Source organism: Ziziphus jujuba, chromosome 12 (genome assembly GCF_031755915.1).
Source record: "Ziziphus jujuba cultivar Dongzao chromosome 12, ASM3175591v1".
Lineage (NCBI taxonomy): Eukaryota > Viridiplantae > Streptophyta > Magnoliopsida > Rosales > Rhamnaceae > Ziziphus > Ziziphus jujuba.
Window position 1 is genome coordinate 16,104,836 of NC_083390.1, and position 20,779 is coordinate 16,125,614.

General features: G+C 33.4%; 3 protein-coding genes across 3 annotated transcripts; 2 read left to right on the forward strand and 1 right to left on the reverse strand.

Annotated features, from left to right (window-relative positions):
* Positions 1–235: 235 nt before the first annotated feature.
* On the reverse strand, positions 236–4,873 carry LOC132800145 (uncharacterized). Its single transcript, XM_060813153.1, has 3 exons — positions 4,547–4,873; positions 519–1,290; positions 236–432 (listed from the first exon to the last, which is right to left on the reverse strand). The coding sequence occupies exons 1-3, from the start codon at positions 4,871–4,873 to the stop codon at positions 236–238; spliced, it is 1,296 nt and encodes a 431-aa protein (XP_060669136.1).
* A 4,044-nt stretch (positions 4,874–8,917) lies between these two features.
* LOC107429038 (PI-PLC X domain-containing protein At5g67130) lies at positions 8,918–11,383 on the forward strand. Its single transcript, XM_016039667.4, has 8 exons — positions 8,918–9,040; positions 9,206–9,328; positions 9,972–10,109; positions 10,213–10,311; positions 10,401–10,704; positions 10,819–11,042; positions 11,164–11,250; positions 11,351–11,383. Exons 1-8 carry the CDS (start codon positions 8,918–8,920, stop codon positions 11,381–11,383), a joined length of 1,131 nt encoding a protein of 376 aa, XP_015895153.3.
* Positions 11,384–16,948: 5,565 nt separating this feature from the next.
* On the forward strand, positions 16,949–20,254 carry LOC107429039 (cytochrome P450 85A). The gene is made up of 9 exons (XM_048463000.2): positions 16,949–17,279; positions 17,982–18,303; positions 18,443–18,592; positions 18,686–18,931; positions 19,050–19,136; positions 19,267–19,345; positions 19,457–19,563; positions 19,758–19,882; positions 20,006–20,254. Exons 1-9 carry the CDS (start codon positions 17,092–17,094, stop codon positions 20,091–20,093), a joined length of 1,392 nt encoding a protein of 463 aa, XP_048318957.2. The 5' UTR covers positions 16,949–17,091; the 3' UTR covers positions 20,094–20,254.
* Positions 20,255–20,779: the final 525 nt, after the last annotated feature.

Genomic DNA, 20,779 nt, shown 5'->3' on the forward strand with positions numbered 1-20,779 from the left:
AGTTATCCAAAAATAAGGAAATTCTTACATCTAATTGTTTCTTATTCTTTGCATGTAAAGGAACCTTTGGGCATGTCCTCTTGTTATGACCCATGGCTTTGCAAACCCCACACTTTAGAACATATGATCTTTTATGTGAGATTGGCTCATCGGACTCCTTTCTCCTTGCAAATTTGGGTCTGCTAGACTTCCTTTTCTTTGCAGGGAAATGGACTTTGTCACCTTCCATTTGTGGCTAGGATAATTCATTAGGTATCGGATGAATCTTCCCTGCATAGTTCAACATATATGGTTCCTTTGACAAGCAACTAGCCACATATGGAATAGGACCGACCCCCAAGTGAGTGATACATGCCATGGCATGTTTGCAGGGAATTCCATATATCTGCCGGACTCCACAGTCACATGTGGCCTTGTTGAAATCCACCAAAACTGTCACAGGTTGCAAGAGCAGATAAATAATTAGAAAATGAAAGAAAAATTCACATAATTTTAAAAAAAAAAATTGTAATTAACACCTATAACAGATTCATGCAAAACCTCAAACTCTGAATTTTCAGCATGAATAACCCGAATGTGCCTTCCTTCCTTTTGGAATTTGTTGACCTTAGCTTGAACTAATGGAGGAAGATCTGTCAGCCAGTCCTTAGCTTTTTGTTCTCTTTTGCTAAACTTTTTCATTACTTTTCTCCTCAAGCTTTCAACCAATTGCAGAATCGGTTTGTTCCTAATACTATCAACCTGACTATTAAATGATTCTGTAAGGTTGTTAGTTACATGATCCACTTTAATATCAATCCCAAATACATGCTTGCTCCAACTATCCACTGGAATGTCCTTCAACCAAGTATATGCATCCAAATTAACCGCCTTGATACCCTCCATTGCAACATTAAAATCCTTAATATTTGTTGACCTAGATGCTGCCCAAAACAAGTTCCTGACCTCAACACCAGGAAAATGAGACTTGAGGTTGGCAAAGATATGCCTTGCACAATACCAATTGAAGGCATTTGGGAAAACCTCATTAATTGCCTTCAACAAACCCTTCTGTCTATCAGACATGAAACAAATCCTTCTTGTTTCATGGACTCCTATGTACTCACTTATCAAATTGAGAAACCAAATCTGATTGTCATAGTTTTTCCCTTCACACACAAAGAAAGCCAATAGGAAAATGTTGTTATTTGCATCCACACCTACTGCAATCAACAACACTCCACCAAATTGCCCCTTGAGATGGCAATCATCTACTCCAATAAATGGCCTATAGCCCTTTAAAAAGCCATCCTTTTATGCTAGAAAACTCAAAAAGAACCGTTGAAAAACAGGGTTCTCAAATATGTAATGTAACACCCCGTCCCAAATCGCACCGGAATCCGTGCACGTTGACCAAGGTTGACCGTTGACCGTTGACCAAAGTGGGTCAAAAGTTGACTTTTTGACTCGGTGGGAATTTCGAGTTGACCAGCGTACCGTGGCGAAGTGCACGATGCCCCGAGTTCGTAGACTGGTAGCACGTCAAAAACGGAGCTACGGTTTGGAAGTTATGGACGAAACAAGTTGCGGTCCAAACTGACCAAGGGGTGCCGGAGTTGACTTTTTGTTTATGGGGAAAAGAGCTTTGACTCGTGCATGGTTGTGAAGTGCTCGTCGATACGAGTTCACAGACTAGCGGCACGCGCAAAATGGACATCCGGTTAAAAAGTTATGGACATTTGAAGTTTACCGGATACCGTATTATTTTAATGTTTTTGGGTCGGTGAACAGTGAAATGCCACGTGTCAGCTTCTGATTGGTCCATGTGGCATGAACAGTGTCACACAAGGGTTTTTATTTGTTAAAAGTCTCGCAGAAGAGAGAGAAAGAGAGAGAGAGAGAGAGAGAGACCGCCGGCCACCGGAGTTTTTCCACTGTTCCGGCCGAGTTACTGTGCACGCGCCAGCCAGCAAGCTTGCCCTCCTCATTTCCCGCAAAACCTCCAAGTTTCACGGCGAACGGCCGCCGGACGCGCCCGGATCGGACCTCCGAAGTTCGGCGGCGAGTTTTACCCCTCCACCGCCGGCCACCGCAAATCGACCCATTTTCGGCCTATCTACAGTACACGCGCTGTACACCCTTGATCCTCTCCTCAAGTCCGGCCGACCCACCAAAAATCACGGCCATCGGACCACCGATGCGCCGGGATCGGAGCGTTTTCCGGCGAGGGGTTGGAAATCTTCAAACGGTGATTTCTCCGCCGTCCGACCTCCGTTTTGCTCACCGCCGGTCCCGTTGGGTTGCTCTCCTCAAGATCTACAAGTCTGCAAAATTTCACCACCAACGGCCACCGCACGCGCCGCCGCCGGCGACGGTTGCCGGTGACCGCGGCGGCTCGCCGGAAATTACTGTTCCGACGAGTACCCGAAATTCCGGCCAGCTCCAGTCTGCAGTGTTCGATCTCCTAAATCCGAATCCGGCTTCCGTTTCCGCCAATTCGCGACGGTTTGGGAGAATTGCGGAGCCGAAACTCGAAAAGCTTTCCGGCGAGATTCCGACCCCGTCGGGTTCGATCACCGGAAAGTAAGACTGAATCCGTGATCCTCATCACGCGAGTTTCGAGTCGGTATATAACTCGTAACCCTTAGATGTCGCTTGGTGTTCGCTCCCCGGGTATCCATTTGGGAATTACCCGAATAAAATATTAATATTTTTGGTTTGTGCACTGTGGTTGTTTAGGTGCACGCACGAGTGGCGGAGTTGATCCCGAGGAGGATCTTAGTTGATTTGCGCTCTCCAGGTGAGTGACCACCTTCAAAAATTATTTTGGGCAATTAATTAAATTTAATTGGTATTTAATTTAGTATTTAAATTATGCTCATGTGGTGTGGTTTAATTATGGTTTTAATGCGGTTTAATTTAATTTATTTGTTATGCATGAGCAAGGTATGTTTCGGTATTAATTTTACGTGGTTTCAAATGTGATTTCTCGGGCATAATTGGGTTAAATATTTTATGAAAATATTTGGTTAAATTTTATAAATTATGCCCGCGGTATTTTTATGGTTGCATCTCGTATTTTGAGGAAAATTGTGGTTTGTTGATTATCGCTGTTTCGTACCGGGTTATTGGATAAAATATGTGGGATGGTGTTTTGTGAAATTTTGGTATACTTCCCACGGTGTTTTTTGGAAAAACGGTACGGTTGGTTACGTATGTTTATTTTTAGACGCACTCATACAGTATTGGTGTTCTGGTGTATGGTGTATGGACACGTGGTAGTGCGCGGTTATTATCTGGTTTAGCGCACGGTTTTTACTTCACCCGTGAGTTGCCATTGGACCGTGGGCAGGCAAGTTGTTATTGGCCACAGCCGCCCCCCTCCTTGGCCGGGTGATGGTTTTTTTAGCAGTTGGTACTGTCGGGACGCCGAAGTGACCGCTGCAGGTTTCTCTCTTTAACCCCCCCACCAGTCGGTGCTCGGGACGCTGGGTATCGGAGGGCATCACCGGTATATGGTGTGGTGCGTCAGGTGTAATTGTCGGTGTAAATTGCAAATAGTGTTTTAAACCCCAAAGGTGTTCAAAATGATTTACTATAACTTATTATATTTTTATTATATTTGGGGTATTTATTTATTTAATTGTTGTTTGTTAAATTATTTAATCCCTTGGTTTTTGGGAGGTATGCACATTGGGTTTTGCGAAAAGGTTTTAAAAAGGGAACATTTCAAACGGAGCGATTGGTGAGAGTTTTGAGGGAAATTATTATTTTCCAACAGTAATTATTATTTATTTATTAATTGCTAGTATTTGTTCTATTCCTTAATTGCTATTACTATTATTTTTATTATCACAAAAAGGTGTTCAGTAGTTCGGGTTACTCACGGAGATGATTAGCATCTCACACTCTTAAATTCCGTTCCCTTAGGTGCAAGTGGTGGTAGGCGTTCTTCCGGAGCGAACCAAGTTTTCCGCTGCTGTTGTGTTTCGAGAAGTTTCTTGTACTCTTTCATTTCAGTGTATTATTTCTTTTCAGCCTTGTTGTATTTCGGTTGTTTAGCACTTCTTAAAGCTCTGTATACTATTGGGATACTTCTGTTTTATTTATACACTGGACTGTTGTTGTTTTTGAGAAGTGCTAGAATTTGTGGAATCAGTTTGTAGTTTGTGGGAGGAATAAGGGGATGTTTTTAGAAGTGTGTTTTCAGTGCAGGTAGTTGTGGTAAGTAAATCCCTTAGGGGAGGCTCTGTCGGATTTTCCGTTGGAGGGTCCGGTAGGGTTTCCCTGGGATCAGGGCTGTCTAGGGTTCCGGGGAAGGAATTCTGGACGGGTCCTGACATGTAATTCCTATGGCACTTGACTTGTACCGTAGTATTCAGGTTCTTGCACAATAAAATATTTCCATAATCATGGAGCTTAGAGTAACTTGCTCCATGATCCCCACCTAACATTTCTAATACCCTGTTTTTTGCTCTATACAGCTTAGCATTTAAAGCATGAACTCCAATCATCTCTCTAACTTCTTTTTCAGGTCTTTAATTTTCATACCAGGATTGCATCTAACTTTATCCTCTATTTTTCTAGAAAGCCACTCACAAGTGACCATGGGATTCTTAGACAGCATTGTACAACAATGATCCTCCCGAAGTGTTTTTATTTGGAATGTAATATTATCAGCCATGAGGGATGCATGAACCCTCCAACCACAGCCCATAGCTGCACACTCACAAGTAACCCTATTCTTCTCATTTTTCACTCTATAAATATTAAACCCCTCCTGTATGCTATACTCAATAAGGACCTTTCTAAACTCAGCAGCACACTCGAAAGTTTTTCCTATTTGCAAATGATGTTTTCCATCTGGTAAAGGCTTATACAGGTTCCTCTTCATCAACCTAGACAGTTTTACAACTGTACTTTCATCATCTTCATCACTACCAAATTGACCATCCTCATTGTTTGAGTCTTCCCCTTGCCACTCGTTCACTTATTTCCACTTCATCACTATCAAATTCAGGTTTTCTTTTTGTTTGGGGTTGGGACTGAGATTCTGTTTGTGGGGGAGGAGTAGAAGATGAAACAACAAGATCAAAAGGTGTCCAAATAAAGAGAAATCCACCCCCTCTTAGTATCAATGTCTTCATAGTACAGCAACTTGAGTATTGAACACTTTGTTTAGCTTAAATGCCAAACATTTTCCTAAATATCTTTAAACCCATGATCAAATCCCCATAACCCATATAAGTAACAAAAACCACACTTATAGAAACAAGAAACTCTTATAAAAGAAAAATAGGCCAAATGCAACCACAAAAGATTAAGGACAAAAACAAAACCCCAGAAAAATAATAATGCAGTAAGCAGTAAGTTTCAAATGACAGAGATGATCAAAAACCCACTTTTAAGAAAACAAAATAAAAACCTTGAAGATCAAAACTCCTGAAAGAGAGAAAGAGAGAAAACAAAAGCTATTAAAATGCAACAGAAAACAGAGAATAAAAATGGCATTTGGCACATTTAATGCTTTTTGGGTTATTTATTGAAACTAAATTTGGCACATTTCTGAAAAAGTTTATATTGAAACTAAATTGAAAGAGCTGATTGCCTCACACATCTCACAGAAATGAGAAGGCATAGTAACGTGCCAAAAGTCTCATTGTTATGTATAATCGGAATATACCATATTTTTTCAACACAAATGGCAAAACTTAGTACTCACTTTCCTTTCTTTTGCATTTTAATGGAAAAGAAAAATTAAGAAAACTCATAATTTAATACAAACCCATAAAAGAAAAGAACATGATACATCCAGTTTCAAAAGGGTTTTCAACCAATCAGACCCTTTTTCAACTCAGTAAAGTTTTCTTTCTTTTCTTTTTTTTTTTTTTTTTTTTTTTTGTAAATTGAGCGTAAACAGCAAACACATACCTAATCCATCGTCTTCTTCTACTTCTTTCTCTCTCTCTTTCTCTGTGATTATTGTCCTTCAGTTCCAATTTTCTGCTTTGTAGTTGGGTAAAGAAAATCAAAATATGACAAAGCCAAAGAAATGGATTAGAGAGAGAGAGAGAGAGAGAGAGAGAGAAGCGGAGGAAGAGAAGAGAAGAGAGTAGAACCTGGACTCCAAGAACTGAGATTTGCTCGAGATTCGTCCGTCGAAGAAATGAGATTCCAGACCCCTGTCAGGAATGAAGGTGAAAACCCCTGTCGAGTATAAAGGTGAATCTGGCTCAATGAGGTGAAACCTAAAAACAATGGAAAAAATCTTTTTTATATTTTTTATATTTTATTTTTAAATTTATTTTTTAGAATAGTTGTTAAATGACTATTATACCCCTCCTTTGTTAATTTTAACGTCAATGTGATAATCTCAGGGATTGATTTGTAATTACAACATACATCAGGGTATTTTTTGTAATTAAGAAAAACCAGAGGGGGGTGCATTGTAATTAACCTAATTTTTTATACTTTTAAATTATTATTTTTAAATAATTTAACCTTCAAAATCCAATTGTGCCACTTGTCAACTCTCCTATATATTAACTTCTTCTTCTTTTTTTTTTTAATCTTTTTGTTTTCTGTTTTAGTATTTTCTTAGTTTAATATACTATTTTTTTTGCAATAATAACTATTTAATTTAGTATAATCGAAATGATATTTTGAAGTAAATGTAATCTTAATATATATAATTTTTTTAGCCAAATAATCATCACTTAACCAACATATTAAATATATCATTTGTCATTAATAACAAAAAAAATATGAAATTAAAACCAAAATATTAATATCATAATGCTTATTTATCTACCAACTTTCTGTTTTAATTACAAAAAAATTGAGTTGCCAAATTAATGAATTTAATTATATATTTCTTCTGGTTAACTTTTTGTTTATAAAAATATTTAATTTACTTTAATTAATTAATTTCTGTCAAAATTAACCTTTTTTATAAATGTTTATTATGTTTATTTTGTTTTATAAACTTGGAATAAATTTAGTATGAAAGGAAAATCAAATTTGTCAAAATCATTCAAAAATTATATTTTTCTCTCAAAATTTTTGAATAAAAATGAAACAGAATATTTAATCCAACCTAGTTTAGTGAAGCTTTCAATTTTTTTTTTTTAGTTTTTATAAATTAGTGAATATTATTATTAATTAGAGTATGATATAACAAAAGATGTTTAGATGTTTCTCTTTCCAAACTATAAATTTTAAAAAAAAATGTTTCAAAAAAAAAAAAAAAAAAGAGAACAAGAAAAAGCAATCAAACACTATTATATAGTGGTACCTTTGAAAAACTTTCCTAGGTCCATCCCTGCAGTTACCTCTTCAGGCATGATTGTCGCCTTTCTTATCCTCTGCTTTACAAGTTTTTGTAAATCATTTACTATAAAAGCGTTCAATCTATTAAAACTCTCCTTAAGTTTTGAATTTTTTCCAAAAGAGCTTAACAATTTCTTTACACCAAGTAATAATCGGATTCAGCTAAAAAATTGTAAGAAATTTTTAACAAAACTTATGACAATTCGCACCAAAATTGGTATGACAATTTAATAATATGAAATTATGCGTCACACTAAAGCTAGTGTGATATACATTTGTGAGTTATTAGCCTCTGGATTTTTGCGCCTAATAAGTATTAATTAGTAATGTTGATCAGGTGCCAATATCACTCAAACTTTGAGATGATGAAACTAAATATTACACCAAAGTTGGCGTAAAATTATTACCTTTGGTGTGCTGCATAATTCTGGGCAACCATGATAATTATTAATTAGTTATAATATATATTTTAATTTAAAAATGATTTTTTAAGGGAAAGTTTTTATAGGGCATAAAATTTGGGAATACAACATACAAAAAAAAATATTCTAAATATTAGATAGATATTTCTTTTTAAAAAAAAATGGGAATATAATTGAAGAAAATTGATATTTTTAATTTTTGTAATTAATGATCTCTTTTATGGTTGGTCCTTTGTAATTTTTAAAACTAAAATAAATAAATAAATAAATAAATAAATAATATCCTATGAATAAAACAAACCATAGTAATGCATAATATTTTTTTTATAGGCACTTTCAATCTAGCCAGCTTGGGCATGATTGTCGTCTTTCTTTAGCTTTACTAGTTTTTATTTGAAATTGAAGGCATTAAATTCAGGATCGTTGTTAGGTTAAATTAAGTATCTCATAGAAGGGAAATTATTTATGTATGTGAGTTTGCTTTTGGATTTGATTGAAAATGCACGATACCAATGAACAGGAAGAGAAACTCCAAGTGGTCTCTCAATTTCTTTTTCTATTTTGGGAAAAAAAAAAAAGAAAAAGAAAAGAAGCCTGTTTCTTTGGATTCTCAAAATCCCAATCAAAAGATTTTGTGCCAAAAAATATATTTTATTTTGCCAATATTGTGATCAAAGCTTAATTTGGAAGTTTAATCTGATATATTTACTTTTTTATTTTTATTTTTATTATTTATAAATAAATAAAAAAGAGAGAAGAAAAAAAAAAGGAAAAAGAAAAGGAAGCCTCACATGCCTGTTATTCAGGAAGCAGAGTAAAAGGTGTTTCCATGTTTTGCAATGTTTTTTTCTTTTTTTGTATTTTACCATATTGGCTTACAATGATGAACAATACATAGTCATCTTTTTTCTGTAACAAAATTAATCAGCAAAAAAAGGTAACGTGCCCTTGGCATCATGATTTTCTCTTATACCATTTTGAGCCCATTAGTTTTTTTTTTTTTTTTTTTTTTTTTAATTTACTTTATAAACGATGACCACGCTGATTAATAAATTACCATATCAAGAAGGCCAGATTTGGATGATTCATTAAAGTTTCAACGTTTTAGCTGTTACATTTTCTCTTGCATAAAATCCTTAAAACATTCCAAAGTCCAAACGTTTTGTCTTTCCTTCAACTTCATTCCAATGGCAATGGTTCTTTTTCAAAAAGCTCCATTGTCATTTTTCATAGTTTCATTTTTCCTTGTTAGTGTTAAAACTACTACTACTACTACTACTACATCGGCTTGCTCTGATGGACAATGCAAGGTCTTTTTAATACCCTTTTCATTCGCTATTTTGAAGACTAGTGTAATGAACTGGTTGAATTTTTGTCTGCAGGGTTTTGAATTTGATGATTTTTAAAATATAAAATCTAAAAAAAATGAAGTTTTATTCAAGTTATGTTTGATTGTATACTGTTTGTTGGAACAGCTAGGAGAGACATGCTCTTCTGATGGAGATTGTGCAGCTGGGCTATACTGTTTTTCTTGTGGTGTGGAATTTCAGGGTTCAAGATGTGCAAGATCAACCATCACTGACCAATTCAAGCTTCTGGTATTATTATATACTTCTTTTTTTCTACCATTGGAAACTCTATAAATAACCTCTTTCATCTTCTAATCTATGTTGGTCTGTATTAAAATCCATCCCTAACCAAAAATTTAAAATAAAAAAAAAATAAAAAAAGCAGAGTGATGTTGAGACTAAATACCGTAGTATTGGTTTCATTTGATTTATGTGTTAGTTTTTTTTTATGTATGAAATGTTGAAGCTACATAGAATGAGTGGAAATTCAACTTTAAAATCCAATCTGTTGGTCGAGAGCCACTTTCCATGCTAAAAGATAGTAGGTTCGAGTTATTGTGTAAGGGCCAACAGGACAGCAAAAAATAATAATAATAATAATAATAATAATAATAATAATAATAATAGTAATAATAATAAAAATAAAAATTGGCTCACATATAATTTATACGGACTGAACACTAGGTCCTGACAAAGTTGACTTTTTGAGTACTTGGGTCCTCTAGCATTTCGTCACTAAATCTGATGCTAAAATCACATGTATACAATGTTTGTGAAAAATTCTTATCACTAGTCTAACTTAATATAGGAATTAAGAACTCTGAACAATTATTTTTAACATTTTACTTGCCAGCTGAGAATCTGATGTTGAGTTGTACAACTTTTGCTACAGAACAATTCTTTGCCTTTCAACAAATATGCATTTTTGACCACCCATAATTCTTTTGCCATTAGTGGAGAACCCTCTCATACAGGAGTTCCTCGAATTACTTTTCCATGTCAAGATGACAACATAACACAACAACTAAATGTAAGACTATTTTTCTTTCAACTATTGGGGTCTAAGGGTGGTTGGAAGTTTAGTTAGCTACAAACTGCTTAAATTTTATATAACTCTTACTACTTTGTCATAGAATGGTGTTCGCGCCTTAATGTTGGACACATATGACTTCAAAGGAGACATATGGCTGTGCCATTCATTTAAAGGAAAATGCCATGACTACACAGCATATGTGAGTAATTCCTATATTCATAATCCTGAATAGTTAGTGTTATACTGGTTGCATAACCTTAACATCATCCTTAATTTCGATCTTTTTAGGAACCAGCTATAGGTACTTTGAAGGAAGTAGGGGCTTTCTTATCAGCAAATCCATCAGAAATTGTGACACTAATTTTAGAAGACTATGTGGAAACCCCAAATGGATTAACAAAAGTTTTCAATGATTCTGGTTTGATGAAATACTGGTTTCCTGTTTCAAATATGCCTCAAAACGGTCAGGATTGGCCGTTAGTCAAAGACATGGTTGCTAATAATCATAGGCTTATTGTCTTCACTTCAAAGAGACAGAAACAAGAAAGTGAAGGCATAGCTTATCAATGGAACTACATGGTTGAGAATCAATGTAAGTAGCCATCAGCATAAGAAGAAACTCAGCATAGATCTTTTCATGTTCAAGGTACGCCATTTTTTTGTGAAAATGGTTCTGTTTTGATTCATATTTTCAGAAAATTTGCAGATGGAAATGATGGAATGCATTCGGGGAGCTGTTTTAACCGTGGGGAGTCAGCATCACTCAATGACAAAACTAAATCTTTGGTTCTGGTAAACTACTTTAGGAGTGTTCCAATCAAGCAAATGTCATGTATGGATAATTCACAAGACCTCATTGACATGCTTGATACATGTTATAATGCTTCTGGTAATCGATGGTCGAACTTTGTTGCTGTCGATTACTACAAGGTAAAGATTGTGTACTTTCCAAGGGAAAAACAAAAATGGATTTTGCTCTTTGTTGACAATTCTTCAGCACTATAATGTTTCTGCTTTTCCACATAATGGTTTTTCCTTTATAAATATACAGAGAAGTGATGGAGGAGGAGCATTTCAAGCTGTAGACAGATTGAATGGGAAGCTGTTGTGTAACTGTGGTGATTTACGTGCCTGTGTGGTAAGATTATATATCAATAGTCTTAGGCTATCAATTTAAACTATTATCCATCTGTATGAGAATTCTAATGATTCCCTTTCTTTTATTCTTTTTTTTGCAGCCCGGATCAACATCACAAATATGCACTCCTTAGACAACCAAAGTATGTTTGGTTTATCGGAAAGTGATGGAAAATGTAACTTCCAATCTGGGTTAACTAGATGGTGGAAATAAAGTATGCGGATATGAAGGTTTGTCAAAGGGTTTCATCACTAATTTTCATGTTACTAGGAGATATAATCTTATTGTTCAAGTGAGCCAATAAGTGGCTTTTGCCTTTTAATAAAGCATGAAATCTCTCTTACAAGCCTAACAATAAAAAAGAAAATGGGATTATTTTATTTAATTCACATTCCAAAAGTGCCAAAATAATATAAACTCAAGCTAAATGCACTACTTTCCAGCATATACCTTTTAATTTATTTATTGATTTTCTTTCTTTAGTTGTCTGCATGTTGGTGCATTTATCAGTCCAATTGTTCTTCATTATTGGAAAGATAATGGTATCACCGACTTTATAAGATCGAAAGCTTGTGAATGATTATAAAGAGCTCAAATTCATCAAAAAAGAACATATGTTTTTCATATAAACATTAATATTCTATACATCAGCTTCTACAAAGGAAGTTTTTAATTCAGAACGAAAACAGATCAATTAGAAGAAAATGTTTTTTTCTAAACAATGTCAAAAGAATCAGAAGAAAATGTTTTCTAAACAACGCCAAAAATTTCTGTTAAAATTTTTTTATTATGTCTTGCAGTTTTTCCACTTGGTAATCAAAAAAGTGCCGATTAATATTAAAAATCATGTGAGTTGGTGAATTAGGAGACATCCATTATACATCACGTACTAATAGCAATCTCACTGTGGGAATTAGAATTAGCAATTACCTTTCTCTCATGCATAAACATAATTTAGTGACTAAGAAAATCTGTGAGAACCCAGTGACCACAACAAGAATATTGTTAGGAATACACAGACAATCAGTAACACAAAAACAAATTTTATAGAAACACAACAAAATCAAAGTTGACGAACAATACAGAAATAACTTATAAAACAAGAAATTAAAATACTGACTTGATGATTAGATAGTCTTGCAGACTGCAAATGCCCTGAAGATAGTATTTTAATATATTGTTGTCACTCGGATATCCAATAGGCAAAAAATTCACGAATTAGTAAATAAATTTCTTGCTTAATTCCATCCAATAAGCTTTCAACCTTTCTTATCATACAAGAATAGTATGATCATCTGCATAAATTATCAACATTTCTTCATTAAAATTGTACTTTTTTTATTGAATTGTCTAGGACAAAGAATCTAGCTAGCCCGTATATATAAACGATTGAAAAACCGATCAGATTACAGCCAAGATTGTTCCAACCCCACTGTTCCAAACCACGCCCACATGGTCACATGGAGTTTTTGGTTATATTATTTATGTAGCATGAGACTATACCTACTGTGAGAATTTGCATGATTGTTTATTTTATTTTTTTTTTAATTAAAAAAATGGTAGCAGAAATAAATAATATAGACCGATGGAAAACAAAGGACCAAAACAAATGTGAAGGACCTTGACACATGGGGTGGGGGGCATTAGCTTGAAGATCGTGGAGCCGAGCATGATATCTTAGAATCCATGTTTGAGAATGATCAATTTGAGAAATGGATTTTGTTATATTTTTCACAACTTGGGTTAGATAGATAATTAAAGTTTTATTCAGGGGACCAAAAATTTAATGAAATATGAGATTATAGAATAATGATTACCATTTAAACATTAATTATATGTATATATATAAAAGATAGTCTAATTGGAAGGTACTTTATTATTATTATTATTTTCATGCAGCTTGCAGAAGTGGTTTTTACTTTATGCTTTCCTCAGTTTGTTTTCATTTCCTAATACTTTAATGCTTGATTTTGTGGGGGCTGCATACGATTCCTTTCACTTTTCTTCATAGTTCATTATTTTGATCAAGAGGGCCATAGACGTGCTTCCAAGATATGTAGTTAGGATCCTGATGTGAACTTGAAAACTATGCACAGTACTCTCATGATTATTAAATGGAAAAAAGAAAGAAAAAAATTCCATCTTTCTGTAGTTGCCCTTTTAGTTGTAGTTTGGATTAGGAGAAGGTGATCAGAGAAATTGAAAAATATGCACAGTACTCATGATTGCTTGTCCTCATTGGGATTGAGTTTTGGCTTTGTGGTTTTGGGATGGGAATGAAATACTTTTGGAGGAAGCAACATAATCTGCAAAACTGGTTTTTGAAAGATCTTAACCACTATGTTTGGATTAGCAGAAGGAGATCAGAGAAATTCTTGAGTTTATTTCATTTTTTGATGGTTAATTGTACACAAAAATGAAGGACAAAGAAGAGAAAGTAGTTTGAACAACAATTTTACTCACCTTTTAATAAATAAAAATTCACTTTCTGATTATTTCTTTAATCTTCTGTCTTATCATCATAGACCATTAATCTTAACTTTAAAGCTGAACTTCACAAGTGACAAAGAGTAATTTGACAATAAATTGAGACAAGCTACATGGAAGAATCCTGTTACTTGTTATATGGTATTATTATTTGGACTGTCATTATACATATAGATCTAAACTATCCAAAGGAGAATAAATATTGGTGATTGGTAGGGTGTTTATAACTTTTTCTCATTAACATAGAGGATATAATGAATCAAATTAATTAAAAGGTAAAAAAAATTAAAAGAAAATTAAAAAAAGGGAACACACGCACAAAAGGGCAAAACAAAATCATGTAACTAACTTCTCTTAGTTTAGGGTTAGAGGGAAAATTCCTAACTAAATAGGCATGTATAGTTTCATTTATACTGTACATATTTATTACTTGTTGAATTTACATAGCAAGTGATAACTGATCATTGCACCACTGACATTTTGTAACCATTATATCCAAGATTTTCTCGGGCTGGCGAATAAAAACATATTCTGAAGGATGTGATAACTCCTTTTTGGCCACATTCTTTGATTTTTGACAGGCCCCCCCAACTGGGATGAAACTACAGAGCTTTTTGAAGGTGATGAATTTGAAAGCTACCCTTTCTTTAGATCATAGGAACAAAGAGGTATTGGACTTAAATTTGCCTGCAACAACCGAACTTTTAAACCTTCTTTTTTGCCCCATCAACTTTAAATTAATTTTCTTTTGGGTACAATAATGGTCATTTAAGGGTATTAGTTTGGTTTTTTAATGAGACTTAATGGTACAGATTTGATTGAGCAACAAAACTCCATGGTTGGCTCAGAAAAAGCTGAAGGGAAAAAGATAGACAAAAAGAACTGAGAGGCAATGAGTTGAGAGAAGAATCTTGATGGAGAGGGCATTAGGAAAAAAATTGATATCAATCAAAATCAATTGGGGAATGAAAACAGTTGCACGTGGGGACTCTCTGACATACACCAGTTAGAGCATGTAGTATACAACTCTCTCTTCCCCACATAGTTGTTTCCTGTCTCTGTGAAATTCTATTCAAGCTAAACATCAATCATTCATATCATTCTTCCATGGAAAATTTAAAAAAAAAAAAAAAAAAAGTTATAATGGTTCTGCTTCTCTTAGTAAGCAGTACTTCCCATTTCAGTTTTTACTTTTTGCTTCTCAAACCGGAAAAAAGGTTTTTTTCTATTTTTGACTATGATTATTTATTGGCACCAGAAAAACTGCTTTTTTAACTCGAAATCATTATTAAAAAAAACAATGGCAAATTGCCATCACAGAGACCAGAAGTTGACGTTATTTTGTAACCTTTTTTATACATGATCAGAAAAACCCAAAAGTCCAATACTAATTCTATAATGTTTCTTTTTATTCGCGATATGGTATACTTAATTCACACATGTTTTCTCAAAATATTTTCTTTCAGAAAAATTATTTGCTCTATAAAACAAGTGGCATTAAAAAATGATTTTGGAGTAAGATGTAAATCCCAAATCCAACAAAAGTATGAATAGGTGAATAAATTTAATGCATTTGCCAGTTTGCTTCCTCAGCTTTTCATAGTTGGAAAATTTTGTGATGATTTTCTTAGAAAGCTGACTTGATCTGGTTATGATGTCAGATAATGCAGACTCCAAAAGTCAATGTATAGTGATGATTGCTCCAAAAGTAATCCCTCTCCTTTACACCCTATTTATCTCTTTAACTCAATGATTTTTAAATTTAATATTTGTTAGTCTTTTTAATTTGCAGTTAAGGGTCTAAATTAATTTCTAACACCCGGATCAAGTTGGAACATATAAGTGGCCTTTGATTTGGGCCTTGGAGTTAAAGCCTGAAGCTAATGGTCCTCTGTATCTCTCACACATGCCAGCAAATATTCAGAAACTTTTGACTTTACTATGGTATCAAAAATCCATCTGCTAGTACTTTGTCTCAATGGGAACGCTGAGATATGTGCAAAAAAATCAGTCCTGAGAAATTGAAATTCCTTTTGTTTGACAGTCAATGAGATGTTGCCCATGTGCCAAGTTGCCAACCTTTCTCACAAGGTTGAGTATCTCAGAGTCATAAGCAAAACCAAAATATTTGAGAAAAATGAATGAAATGAAATCAACCAATTGCCATTTTCAGGCTGAAACTGCTGTTTTTTCTGAAGAAATTTCCTTAGGAGCCATCTTTCGGGTTGGAATCTTTGAGGAATAAGAAAAACATAAAGGAATTTAGTTTTTATTGTTTGGTTCGGAGAATACTATCTAGAAAAGAAACATATAATTCACCCAAAAAAAAAAAAAAGGAAACACAGTGTGTAAAAATATGGACAACATCAAGGTTGATATTTGATAAATATTATGTTTGAAATTATTTCAAGAGTTCAATTTCCTTTCCCTTTTCTTTTCTTTAGTGTATGATGTCCAAAACACATGGTATGAAAGAGAAATAATAAAGAAGAGGTAAAGTTAGTAATAAAGTATGTATATCCATGACATGAAAAATATTTCTAATATTCCACAAGTATATATATATATATATATATATATACGGAAATTCTATGGTGAGGACGGTCTGTATGAGGATCGCAATATTAGTGACGATTTTTCATAGTATTAACGACGGTTTCTTAGAAAATCGTCACCAATACTATGAAAAATCGTCATCAATACTGTGGTCTGCATAAGGATCGTCCGCACCATAGACGGACTGTATATATATATATATTTATCGATGAAAACATTTTTTTTTTAATTATTATTTTTAAAAAATAAAACCTAGTTTACTACCTGCTACAAGTTTTCGTAAAAAATATGTATACATATATCTTTAGAATTTATAATTACATCTGTAAAATATGTCTACATCCCATGAATCTCACCACATGTCATTATCATGCGTCATTTCTTTAAAACTTATGATACAATTTGATGTATATGTATTGCATTAATATACAAAACAATCATGCAAATTCTCAAAGAAGCCTTAAGAAATTGATTCTGACATCAAAATCTTAGAGACTAGATTTTGCTAGCAATTACTGTTTCTTTCACATTCTTCATAAATTAAAAAGCAGGTTCTTTTGCATGATTAATTTAATCTTCCTTCTATACATATATATATATATATATATATATATATATATGTATGTATGGACTTTAGGGTCCCAAGGTGGGTACATGGTTTTGGCCTATTTAGCAGGCTTCTTTTCCCCACTCTGTCTACTTTGTACCAGCCCTTCTCAGACCCATACAGAGAGACACCACTGAGACTCTGACCAACAAAAAAAAGCGCCACCTGATCAGAGCTCTGAAGAGATATCAATGGCAGTCTTGGTTCTGGTTTTTGGGTTTTCTTTGCTAATGTTTGTCTGTTTTGCTTTGTTGAAATGGAATGAGATAAGATTCCATAGAAAAGGCTTGCCTCCAGGGACAATGGGATGGCCAGTTTTTGGTGAGACAACAGAGTTTCTTAAATTTGGACCAGATTTCATGAAGAACCAGAAAGCAAGGTGACCATTTCTTTGTCATTTTTAATTTTTTTAACCTTATCTTTTCCTCCTTTTTTTTTTTTTTTTTTTTTTTTTAATGCTTTTGTTCTAATCTTTATACAGAAGTTGCTGAGTTTATGTCTATGCATTTAGAGAGGAAAATTCGATGGTTAGAATGATTTTCACTTTACTGGGTTTATGTCAATATATACAAGCATTTCCATAGTTCAAGCCCTTTTTTACTCAAGTTTAAGTCCTTTTTTTCTTTCTCATTTTTTCTTTTTACCATAGTTTGTACTCTGTAGACATTTAACTTTTTCAGTTAAAACTGTGGTGAACATTTTAACGATGAAAAATTTGTCCATTATTTTTAGTCAGCCCTATTCAAGCACGTTCTTATAAGCAGCGTTTTTGTGGCTGAATTCAGATGGGGTCCCCTAGCTTGCTTCAAATACTGCAACAAAGTCTGTCTTCTTAGATATTGCATTGCCAAACAATACTGTCTCTTTCACCTAAAGATTATAGAAACTGTTTACTATTATTTATGTTTGTAGACGCACATATTATTCAAAATAAAATGAGAAAAATAAAAATAAATAAAATAAAATAAAAAATTTAAAAAAAAGGTTCAAAATAGTTTCCCTGTGTATCACTCTGTATTCTAATACTGTGATTTGCAACTTTTACTCATGGCCTAGATGTTTAAATTGTTTTTGTTGGCAGATATGGGAATGTGTTCAAATCACATATACTGGGGTGTCCTACAATAGTTTCAATGGATCCAGAGCTAAACAGATTTATACTTCTGAATGAAGGAAAAGGACTTGTTCCTGGTTATCCACAGTCTATGCTTGAAATGTTAGGCAAATTCAACATTGGTGCTTTGCATGGTTCTGCTCACAAACATATTAGAGGCTCATTGTTATCCCTTGTTGGTCCTCCTGCCATTAAAGACCAGCTTTTATCTAAAATCAACAAGTTTATGAGTTCTTTTCTCCTTGACTGGGATGGCGAAACCATTGACATTCAAGAAAAAACTAATAAGGTCTACATATATATATATATATATATAACCCAAAAAAAAAAAATCCATGAGCATCTTCAAAATAATAAATTGAAATAAAATATTATATTCATATCATAATACCAAGAGTGTAAATCTTTTTTCCATTGGTTTATTTCAGATGACATTCTTGACATCCTTCAAGCAGATTGTGGAAAGTGAATCAGATAGAATCTATGAGGCTTTAAAACCAGAGTTTGATAAGCTTTTACTAGGAACTTTTTCATTGCCTATAAACATTCCTGGCACAAATTACTATCAGGGATTACAGGTATATATTTATATAGATAAATAAAATTCATATTCATTGGCATTCTGATTTTGGAATTTTCTTAAGCGGTTTGTAATGGGAAAACTTTTATAGGGAAGGAAAGAGATAGAGAAAATTTTGAGACAGATTATGGAGGAGAGAAGAGGTTCAATAACCCATAATAAGGACATGCTTGATCAGATTCTAAAGGATGAAAAGTCCAAATTCAGTCTTACTGATGAAGAAATAATTGACCAGATGATCACAATTCTGTTTGCTGGTTATGAAACTGTGTCAACTACTTCAATGATGGCAATTAAGTATCTTCATGACAATCCAAAAGCTCTTCAAGAACTTAGAGTGAGTCAGGTTTTTCTTTTCCTTTTTTTTCATTTTTTTTTTTTATATATATTGCCGATCATTAAGTTATGTTTTTAGGACTTGTTTAATAACTCGGTTCGTTCTGGACCCAAATTAGGAAGAGCACTTGGCCATTAGAAGAAGGAAAGGAGCAGAGGATCATATTGATTGGGATGATTTGAAGTCCATGAGTTTTACTCATTGTGTAAGCAGTTTAAGCTTGTGCTTTCTTTTGGGGGGGGGGGGGGGGGGGGGGGGGTTGGGTGTGAATATGTATCTTTTTTTTTTTTTTTTTAATATGTTTTTTTTTTCTGATTTTTTTTGTTTTGATGCAGGTGATTTTGGAAACATCAAGGTTAGCTTCTGTTGTTAATGGGGTGCTAAGAAAAACAACTGCAAATTTGGAAATGAATGGTATTGTTCTGCAAAATCATCATTTAAATTTGAGTTATTTTACATATAAAAACTTGATGATCGATATCGAGTAGTAACTTGACATGGGATCTGATTTGATTAATTTAACAGGATTTGTTTTTCCAAAAGGATGGAAAATATATGTGTATACAAGGGAGATCAACTATGACCCATTTCTTTATCCACAACCTTTTTCATTTGATCCTTGGAGATGGCTGGTAAGTTTCTCCAGTTATTATTTCCTTTAACAAACCTACTTCTTATTTAAGATATTAAATTGTATTGGACTTGACTGGACTATTTTGAATTTATATCTGGCTAAAGTTAATAATCTGACCTAATTCGATATAGTCTAGCAACTCAAATAAGCCTTATAGTTAAAATTGAAAATGAATATAATAAAAATATGCAGGACAAGAGCTTGGAAAATCATAAGTATTGTTTCATATTTGGAGGAGGAAGCAGGCTGTGTCCCGGAAAGGAATTGGGCATTGTTCAGATTTCAATATTTCTTCACTACTTTGTTACAAGATACAGGTTTGCAGAATTGTCCCTCTATTTTTTTCTTGTTTTTCCATAATTGCCTCTTAAAGTAAGTCTATCCAAGCAATTTAGAAGAAATGGTGCCCTCTAAATGAATAATTATTCAATGGTTTGCAGATGGGAGGAAGTTGGAAAAAATGAGATTTTGAAGTTCCCAAGAGTTGAAGCACGAAATGGATTGTATATAAAAGTATCTAAGTATTAATGTTATGAGATAGAAGTTGGATAGAATATTGTAGGTAGGGAAAAGTGAAATAAATATTTGGTATCTTTTATTAATTAAAATATAAATTAGATAGGTAGTGCTTAAAAGAAAGTTTAGAATGTAGGATGCCTGTTAAATATAGACTGTAACTAAATTTAACAACTATTTAATGAAGTATAATCAATTCATCATTGTATGAAAAAAAAAAAATGTGAAAGTTTTATATATATATATATATATATATATTAACAAATTATGAAAGTTATGAATGATTTGTCAAAATAGTTTATGTTTCTTTATATAATAGTTTTAAGTTTGAATTCTCATAGTAACATTTACAATTAAAAAATAGAAACAATAAAGGAAAAAGAAAATGACCAAAATAATTACCTAAAAAAGAAAATGAACAAAATATCTTCCATATGGATTGGACTTTATAGCCCATTGTCATGATTGATGGGCGCTCAAAGGCACACTTGGACATGTATTCAATTGGAGCCTAAAAGTTAGGCAGATTTGTCAGGTTTCTTTTATAAGATTGAAATTCCACTACTGATATCAATGATAGATGACCAAAAAATTACCAAACAAAATGATAGATGAAGAAAATACTATATATAACTAATATTAATGATTAAAAAAACAAAATCAGTTAGTAGAAGTTCAGAACAAATTTGGTTAAAAAA